This window comes from Herpailurus yagouaroundi, unplaced genomic scaffold, assembly GCF_014898765.1.
Source record: "Herpailurus yagouaroundi ecotype Mexico unplaced genomic scaffold, PumYag 208, whole genome shotgun sequence".
NCBI lineage: Eukaryota > Metazoa > Chordata > Mammalia > Carnivora > Felidae > Herpailurus > Herpailurus yagouaroundi.
In genome coordinates, this window is record NW_024412439.1 from 9,361,428 (window position 1) to 9,371,281 (window position 9,854).

The window sequence follows — 9,854 nt, forward strand, 5'->3', positions numbered from 1 at the left end:
CTTTCTAGAAGCTTCTGAGGCTTCATTTCATAAAAGGTTCTGGAATATCACAAGCATATGCCTTGGTGGAATCATTTTCATTCATTATTGTGGATCTTTAAATTTTTTTTAATGTTTTTATTTATTTTTGAAAGAGAGAGACAGAGCATGAGTGGGGGAGGAGCAGAGAGGGAGGGAGACACAGAACCAGAAGCAGGTTCCAGGCTCTGAGCTGTCAGCACAGAGCCCAGTGCGGGGCTCGAACTCATAAACTGTGAGATCATTACCTGAGCTGAAGCCAGACGCTCAACCGACTGAGCCACCCAGGCGCCCCGTTATTGTGGATCTTTAAAAGACATCATCTAGGGGCACCTGGGTGGCTCAGTCGGTTAAGCATCCGACTTTGGCTCAGGTCATGATCTCACAGCTCGTGAGTTCGAGCCCCGTCTGCGTCAGGCTCTGTGCTAGCAGCTCAGAGCCTTGGGCCTGCTTCATGTTCTATGTCTCCCTCTCTCTCTCTCTGCCCCTCCCCCACTCATGCTGTCTCTCTCTGTCTCTCAAAAATAAACAAACATTAAAAAAATTAAAAAAAAAAAGACATCATCAAATCTGGAGACACATCTTTTGGTGCTAACATATTTTCTAATGTAGTTTTTAAAAATTATTTCCTTCCTCTGTTTCTTTGTTATTTCTTTCTGGAACTACAGAGAGCTGGGTGTTAGATCTAGAGGGATACTCTGATTTTCTAATCTTTTCTGTCTCACCATCCTTCTCTTTCTTTCTTCAAGTTTTGAGAGTTTTCTTCAAACTCACTTACTGAATGTTTAAGCTTCAAGATTTTTTTCTTGTTTTCTGATTCTTCTTTTTTTTTAAAAGATTTTATTTTGAAGTAATTTCTATACCCAACGTGGGGCTCAGGCTCAAACTCACAACCCTAAGATCAAGAATCGCACTCTCTACCAGCTGAGCTGGCCAGGCACCCCTCTGGTTATTCATTTTTTAATATTATTTGATTCTTGTGTCATCGATGCAGTATCTGCTTTCTCTGAAGATATTAATTAACTGTGGTTTATTTGAAATTTACTTCTGCCCCCTACATTGTATTTATTTCCTGTAAATTCCTTCTGTTTGTTTGGGTCTCTCTTCTTTCTTTCTTCATTTTATTAGTATTCTTTTTAACATTAAATGCTGTCTCCAAAAATTTGGTGATCCTTGGCTGATGTTCAAATTTAAGAGTGGGGCACTAGGGGAACCTGGCTGGGTCAGTCAGAAGACCCTACAACTCTTGATCTCTGGATCCTGAGTTCAAGCCCCACGTTGGGTGTAGAGATTGCTAAAAATAAATAAATAAACTTCAAAAAAAAAAAGATTGGGAGGAAAAAAGACTGAGGTACTAAAAAGTTGAGTCAATGGTGGGCATTCCGAAGGCCATAGACCTTTCCCTGGGGAAACCCAAATGTCAGTATGTTCAAGTCTCATTGTTAGGACAGTCTTGTTTTCCCAGAAAAGGGTCCTTCAGACTCTTGCCTTGGGGGCTAAAGGGGAGTAGGCCTGCTGGTGTCTGTACTCTGGGGCTGGGCCAGGCAAGGGGATTAGGGGTCTCACCATTCAGTGAGCAGACATTCATGTAGCCCATCTACCTGGACAACAGTACACGGATGGTGTTCATACCGTCCTCCTCCAACTGTGGTGTCCCCAAGTCCAGAGTCTCTCTGGTCCATCTTCTGTGGTGTCTGTGGCAGGGGGAGAGTTTCATTGCTTGGCTGCTCAGGCTGGAAGTGGGCACTTGAAACTATCTAACCGTTCCTTGTAGAACTTCCAGTGCGTTCCCTTTATTCGGGCTCTATCTCATCACCACTATCTGAGGGATATGCGGCCTCCCGTTCAGAAGCTTTCCAGAGTTTTGATCCTTGTGTTGGACCTTCCTCCCTCTGTCCTCAAATGTCATGCTTTAGGGCTTTGGGTGTCTTCTAGTTTCATGAAAAACACACCTGTTTGTTTGTTTGTTTGTTTTTTAATTTACATCCAAGTTAGTTAGCATGTAGTGCTATAATGATTTCAGAAGTAGAATCCAGTGATTCACCCTCTATGTATAACATTCAGTGCTCATCCCAACAAGTGTCTTCCCTAATGCTCCTCCCCCATTTAGCCCATCCCCCCACCCACAACTCTGCCAGCAACCCTCAGTTTGTTCTCTGTATGTAAGAGTCTCTTATGTTTTGTCCCCCTCCTTGTTTTTATATTATTTTTGCTTCCCTTCCCTTATGTTCATCTGTTTTGTGTCTTATCGCAAAATAGGAGTGAAGTCCTATGATATTTGTCTTTCTCTGACTGACTGATTTCACTTAGCATAATACCCTCTAGTTACATCCATGTAGTTGCAAATGGCAAGACTTCATTCTTTTTGATCACCAAGTAATATTCCATTGTATGTATATACCACATCTTCTTTATCCATTCATCCATCGATGGACATTCTGCAGCTCCTTGTTTTGGGGCAAATTATAAGAGGAAAGGAACAAGAAAATATACACTCTGCCATTTTGAAATCAGAAATCCTCATCCCTTTATTTTAAAAAAATTTTTTAAGTTTACTTGTTTACTTTGAGAGCACAAGAGAGTGAGCAGAGGAGGGGTAGAGAGAGAAGGAGAGAGAGGATCCCAAGCAACTTCCACGCTGTCAGCACAGAGCCTGATGTGGGGTTCGAACCCATGCGTGAGATCATGACCTGAGCCAAAATCTAAAGCTGGATGCTTAACGGACTGAGCCATCCAGGCACCCCATCCTTCACTTTTAAAACATTTTTATTTTATTTTAGATATGCCTCTTGTAAATAGCGTACAGTTGGAGTTTGTTCTGACTCAGTCTAAAAGTCTGTGCTTTTTACCGATTTATAGTTTAATCCATCAACACTAATTTTACGCACTATTCGATCTTTTTCTGCTGTCTTATGTTGTGCTTTATGATTTTTGTAATGCTTTTGCTGTTTGGGGGGAGGGAGGGACTTAAGCTCTGTTAGCTTATTTTCCCCCTCTGACAATTTGCAAGCTATATATGCTATTTTTTCTGTCATGATTACCTTTAAATTGAAAAAATATATATTTAAAGTCCCACTTATATGTTGATATGCCAATAAAGCTGGCTTCCAACACTGTCGTAGGCAATTTTTCTAGGTTTTTATTCCTTTGATCAAGTATTTAACTTAATTACTTAATTTATCTATTGGAGAGGAGAGAAAGAGAAAGAGAGAGCATGAGCAGGGGAGAGGCAGAGAGAGAGAGAATCCTAAGCAGACTCCACATATCAGCGCAGAGCTCAACGTGGGGCTGGAACCCATGAACCATTGCGATCACGACCTGAGCCGAAACCACGAGTCGGGCGCTCAACCAACTGAGCCACCCAGTTGCCCCCCACTTTGATCAATTTTCAATGAGTTCCACCACCAGAACTGATGCCCTGTTCTCCGAGTCTTTAAATTCCCTAAATCTGTGAATTTGGAGACACCACTTTCTCAAAGTTCTACATATCTGACCGTGACTTTTTGGCCTCTTTCCCTGGGCTCTTTTTCCTAAACCAGTTTCTTAAATAGCTACTGTTCTCAACTTCCATCCATGGCCCACTTCTTTTCTCATTCCCTGGACCAGCTAACCCACATGTGTGGTCTGAGTCCAATGTGTTAAGGACTCCCAAATCTGTATCTCCTGTTCTGATAGTCATGCCCTGAGTTTCCGACCCTACACTCAACTCAGCATGAACTGGATGTCCCACAACTCCCCAAACACAAGATATTCAAAACCAAAGCCAGGGGGTGCCTGGGTGGCTCAGTTGGTTGAGCATCCGACTTTGGCTCAGGTCTTGACCTCGCGGTCCATGAGTTCAAGCCCCGCGTGGGGCTCTGTGCTAACAGCTCAGAGCCTGGAACCTGCTTCGGATTCTGTGTCTCCCTCTCTCTCTGACCTCCCCCGGTCACGCTCTGTCTCTCTCTCTGTCAAAAATAAATAAACATTAAAAAAAAAAAAAAAGCCAGGACTTTGGCTAAGAGCTCTCCAGAGCCGGACCAAGGCTGCTTGGGTGCGGAACTCGGTTCTGCCATTTACCAGCTATGTGACTTCAGGCAAGTTAATCAGGCTGCCTATGTCTCAATCTCATCATCTGTAAATGGGGACGATAATAATAGTATCGATAATAGATTATAGATACTATAATAGGTAGGTAATAATAAGAGTAGATAATATAATAATAACATAAAATAGACCTTACCCAGTTGTTGTGGGGAAGGAATGATTATCACATGTAAAGTTCTCAGAAGAGTGTGGGACCAAGAAAGAGCTGTATATGTGCTAAGAATGATTTTCATGTCATTTCTCCCCGCTATGACCGGCCTCTCATTTAATGGTACCGTCATTAACCCATCACCTCTGCCAGGATTCTGGGAGTCCTCTCAGATGCTTCGTCTCCCTCGCTTTCCCCTGTCCTGCTGGTTTTCTCTCTTAACACTTCTCGAACTTTCTCCTTCTCCTCATCTCCCTCCTTTGGAGCCACTTAGGTTGACAAACCACGTGAATTTGCCCGGGACTCAGGACTGCTTCCTGGGGTGCGCGGCCTTCTGTGCTAACTCCCGGAGAGCCCCGGGCACACCAGGACAGATTTGGTCACCCTCGGTCCAGACCTCCACCATCCCCTTTTGCGGGACAAACACAGTAGCCTCCTCGCTGATGCCACCGCAATGCTCCTTAAGCCCACCTCCACATCTCTGCCTGAGCGGTATTTCTAAACGAGGGGCACCTGGGTGGCTCCGTTGGTTAAGCGACCAACTCTTTGATTTTAGCTCCGATCATCACCTCACCGTTGTGAGTTCAAGCCCCAAGTGGGGCTCTGCGCTGACAGCACGGAGCCTGCTGGGGATGCTCTCCCTCCCTCTCTCTCTGCCCCTCCCCTGCTCATTCTCTCTCTCTCTCTCTCTCTCTCTCAAGATAAAGAAATAAACTTAAAAGAAATCAATAAAATAAAACTCGGACCTGCCTATGCTTAAAACCCCCTCTGTCATTTCCCAGGCTGTATGACTGAAGGGCAGGAAAGTTCTTCAGTGTTGCATAGCATGGCTCCCTTCGGCTCCATAAGCAACTCCGGCCTGTGTCTGCGGACCCTTTGCCACACAGCACGTGCGAAAGTCCCTGCAGACACACCTCTGTGTCCTGCTCGTGCGCCGTGCCTGGTCCGAAACCTGTTCCTACCTTTGTCTTCCCCATCCTCTTTCCATAGCTCGTATTTCTCCTTCAAAAGGAAACTCAGGGGTCCTCTCCCCCAGGAGGCCCTCCCTGACGCTCACCCCTCCCTCCCCCCCCCCACTCCTGGGTAAGCTAGGTGCCCCTCTCTGTGCGCCCACACGGCCCTGGGGTCACAGCCATGGGGGCATGGGCAACACTGTAAGGGGCATGATCGCTGTACAGCCATGGACTGTGAGTGCCCTGGTCTCGATCCTCCCCATCCTCCCCAGCACTCAGTGCGAGCTGTCTGGCCCCCCGGTAGGTGCTCTCTGCTGAGCCCGCTAGTCTGTCCCCGCCTCTCCAGGACCTCATCCCTAACCCGCATGCGCGCATTTTCTCTGCGCCAACAGGTCTACCGTAGGAGAGCTCTGATTGGCTGAGAGGTCACGTGTGCTGAGGGGACACCTCCTTCCTATTGGACAGCTCTGTACCTAAGCCTCAAGTAGGCTGCAAGGTGGCCCCGTTTACACTCCTGTATTTCCTCTTCCCAAGTCCGTTCCCTACAAGGGTTTCTTTTTCTTTAAGGTTTTTTTTTTTTTTTTTTTTTTTTTTTTTACTTATTTTGAGAGCGAGCAGGCGAGGGAGGAACAGAGAGAGAGAATCCCAAGCAGGCTCTGAGCTGTCAGTGCAGAGCCCCACTCTGGGTTTGGACTCACAAACTGTGACATCATGACCTGAGCTGAAATCGGAAGTCCCACACTTAACCGACCGAGCCACCCAGGCACCCCCAACAGTTCCTGTGTCTCATGACCTCCTGAAACAACCTGCCTGTAGGCTTTTCGAGACTCTAAACTTACCACCCCTTCGTGTTTCCTTCTTTCCCTGCACTGACTTGCTGGAGGAAGCGCCAGGTGCTTTGCTTTGCTCTTGGAACCCAGGCCGGTCAGTTATGTGCTCTGCACGAACGGCCAGACGAACACCGCGTGGTAGGGGAGCTTCGCGGTGAGCTGGAGTGAGGGTGTTCTCCGCTTGGAGAACAGCAGGGCAAGGGCACTGTGGCTGGATTGGTGAGCTTAAGGGGCAGCAACGAGACTCATTGGGCTGGCTGGGAAGTTTGATAGAGGAAAGCGGTGGGAAATGAGGCAGGAATGGTAGAATCGGGGCTTTGGGGGCATGGGAGGCAGGAAGCCCCTGACAGCGAACCGTGAATAGCAGCATTTTGCTCAGCCCCTAACGAGCTGAGGCTGAGACCTTTTGCAAATACGGAGTCTCGCCCTTTCAACTGACCTCCAGGGCCGCATCCATAGAATGAAATCCAAAAGCCCCGTGGTCGTCACAGGGCCAAAGCCAGGCAGGGTCGGCTGTGGGGAGGCACGCAGACCACAAGGGGGAAATGAAGGCCTCTGTGTGCACGGCGGGCAGGTGGAAGGAGGCCCGGAGACCGCCGCTGGCTATCTGGGGGGCAAGGTCAGGCAGGCCCAGATCCTGCTGGGAGATACCTAGAACAGCCTGACGCAGAGAAAGAGCACTGAGTGGGGAGTCAGGGAGCTGGTTCCCACGCCTACTATTGTGAAAGCTTCAGAAGGTCACGGTCAATCCCTCCAGACCTCAGTCTTCTCCCTCACCAGCTGGGGCCAGTTCAAGCGGGGTCCCCTAAGCCATCGTAATGCATCTGGCTTTCCCCACCCCCCGGCCCACACAGGAATTTAGCCTCCCTGCAGTCTCTCCAGATACTTCTGGAAGGTCACGGATGACACCCCAATGCTCATAGTGGTCCAACTAGCATCCTGGTCAGTGTCCTGCCCCCACTCCGACGAATGTTCGGCCGAAATGCCCAGATGTGCCTGACTCCCCACCCCCACCCCCCACCTCCACCCAGTTTCGGCTGCTGCTTGTACCTCTGCTCTAACACAGGGAAAAGCTGGATTAGCTCCATGGTCCCCATCCTGCCTGCAAAAGGGAGTTTGTTAAAGATGCCTGTGCCTGGGCTCAAGTCCAGACCATGTCAGTAGGAATCTCTAATTTTGTTTTGGAAAGGTGATTTCCAGGGTTGAGAGTTCTTGAGCAAGATGAACTCTAGAGGTCCAGAATGTTGGAGGGGGGGGGACAAGCCCCCCAAAGCTGCTGTCTGCATGTAGAGTGGGCCAGCCACCTGGAAAGTCCCTCTGAAGGCCCCACCTGGAACGCAAGATGCTCCCAATCCTCTCCCGAGAGGTCCCCTCCCTCTGGGCAGCCCCTCGGGTCAGGGGATTAGAGCCTGCTGGCTGCTTTCCTTTGGTCCTGGGTACTTTCTAGAGAAGCCACGCGGGGCTTTGGAGCATAGAAGGCAGGAAGCCCTTTGCCCCAGGTTTCCTGTGCAGGGAATAGATGCCTTCCCACCTGTGCCTGGTCCCTAGACAGTTCCATGGTGCAAACAGATACAGGGCTGGTCTGCGTCATGAGGGTAGGTGGCCGCTTCCTAGACCCTCTATCTCGGCCCCAGGGAAATCATTTCGTATGTGAGTCAACTCTGAGGACAGCGGTCAGGACTCCTAAAATCCCTGAAATATTCCCCACCCCCACCCCCACCCGCCAAAATTGCACATGTAACATACACACCCGTTCTATGGAGGTCTCAGGTACCTTGATAACTTGGCAAGATCTAGGTTGTCGAAATTTAGGACAACTGCAGAAATGACGAGACACCTGGGGGCCGGGGCAGCCCAGACACAGTTTCTGCAGAATACTGTCACTGCTCCAAGTCACTTGCAGGAAGAGAGTTGGGGACCCCGTGCACTGAACAAAGACACCGGAGAGGGTAGGAGGTGTTGGCAAGGCCATCTGTCACGAAGGTGACGCTCACACGAGCTCTCTTTGTTTGCAGGTGGTGACAAACACCTTCCGGACGGCCAACATCCAGATCCAGAGCCAGGACCAGAGGCTCCTGACGCTGCTCCTGGACAAGGACAGTCGGCGAACGTTCAAGGACGTGGTCAGGTGAGGCCGGGCCTCGACACCCCTGCATGCCCCACGGGGCACACGTGAGCGGCAGCCGGCCCCTCCTATCTCCTGCCTCTAGCCTGGGACACCTGTCGCAGGCAAACCCTGTGGCCGGGCAGGTGTCCCTGGTGGGATGGACTTAGGCCACTGCCCTGTGACTTCCTATGAATCCAGGGAGAAGAACTAATGAATGGCTGACTCTGGCCAGCCCCTGCCATTTAAGTTTCCGGAGATTCCTCTACGTACACTCGGCCCGCGGCCACAGATCTGACCCCCTGTGTTGGCACAGTCCCTCCCACAAAGGTTAACCTGGGGCTGCTTAGAGGTTTCCCCTGGGGCGGTGTATTTGGGTAAGGAAGGCATACACCGAGTGACTGCGCAGGCACGCCTCCTCTCTCGGTGTCCACCCCACCCCCACCCCGCCCAGGATGCTCTTTCCTTGTCCTGACTCCCTCCTTCTCTCCATGAGGCCTCCTCTGTATAATCTATAATAGAGGGTCTACCTTCAAAACCCCCCCGGGGAAGATTTGACCCCAGAGATGGGTCTCCTGAGCTGGTCTCTCTCCACCCACAGATTCGAGGTCTCTCCCTGCCCAGAGCCATGTTCTGAGGCCCACAAGTCCGAGGCGTCACAGCTCGGTTCACACGGGCAGGAGGTGGAAGGGACCAAAGCCAAGCCCAAGCCCCTTCTAATGCCCATCAACACGTTCTCCGGCATCGTCCAGTGAGCCCGCAGGGGCAGCAGAAGCGCCGAGTCTGAGAGCCCAGGCCCAAGAGTACGGATACACTACCCCACCAGCCTCCAAACACTCATGCCGGCCACCAGAATGAGGCCTGGCTGCCCTGGGTGGCTTCTGGCTGTGAGTAGGAGCCAGCGAGTGACCGGAGCATAGTGCGCTTACTGGGCCGTGGCAGGTGATGGAGCAGGGCCCACACACAGGCCCCCCAGGAAGGTCCCAGCAAAGCTGCACACACGCAAGCAAGACCCGGCTCCGTGCACAAATGTCCACGCCTCCACTGATCTTCAATTCCCACTTGTGCGGCTCAAGATCCCCCCTCGGCCCTTAAACCGCCCCCAGTGAGAGATGCTGTGTCGGCCAGGGCCCTGTGGCCTGGGGGGGAGGGTGGGGGATGGGAAGCAGGCAAAGATAATTGCAGCCTCTCCCTTCCGAGAGTCTGTTCCTTTTCTTCCTTCCAGCCACCTCCTCGTCCTGCATTCCCAGGCAGGTGAGAGGAAATCGTCAGTTCCAATAAACACACTAAAGTATTTTTGCTTTTATCTAATACCTAGCGACATCTGGATTCAAAAAAAAAATCTTTTCACTGTTTATATTTTAGAGAGAGGGAGCATGAGCGGGGGAGGAGCAGAGAGAGAGAGACACACACAACCGCAAGCAGGCTCCGGGCTCTGAGCTCAGCACAGAGCCCCATGTGGGGCTCGAACTGACAAACCACAAGATCATGACCTGAGCAGAAGTCGGACGCTTAACCAACGGAGCCACCCAGGCGCCCTGAGTTCTAAAACGTGTATCCAGGGGCGCCTGGGTGGCGCAGTCGGTTGAGCGTCCGACTTCAGCCAGGTCACGATCTCGCGGTCCGTGAGTTCGAGCCCCGCGTCAGGCTCTGGGCTGATGGCTCGGAGCCTGGAGCCTGTTTCCGATTCTGTGTCTCCCTCTCTCTCTGCCCCT

At 50.6% G+C, this 9,854-nt stretch overlaps 1 protein-coding gene across 2 annotated transcripts in view; it reads left to right on the top strand.

Annotated features, from left to right (window-relative positions):
- The window catches only part of PIK3R6 (phosphoinositide-3-kinase regulatory subunit 6), a 57,491-nt gene extending 48,041 nt beyond the window's left edge, over nt 1–9,450 (top strand). For both annotated transcript variants that reach the window (XM_040453220.1, XM_040453221.1), the window contains 2 exons: nt 8,051–8,163; nt 8,741–9,450. In XM_040453220.1, coding sequence (XP_040309154.1) covers nt 8,051–8,163; nt 8,741–8,894 — 267 coding nt within the window. In that variant the 3' untranslated portion in view covers nt 8,895–9,450. The remainder of the gene's footprint in view (nt 1–8,050; nt 8,164–8,740) is intronic.
- The last annotated feature ends 404 nt before the right edge of the window (nt 9,451–9,854 follow it).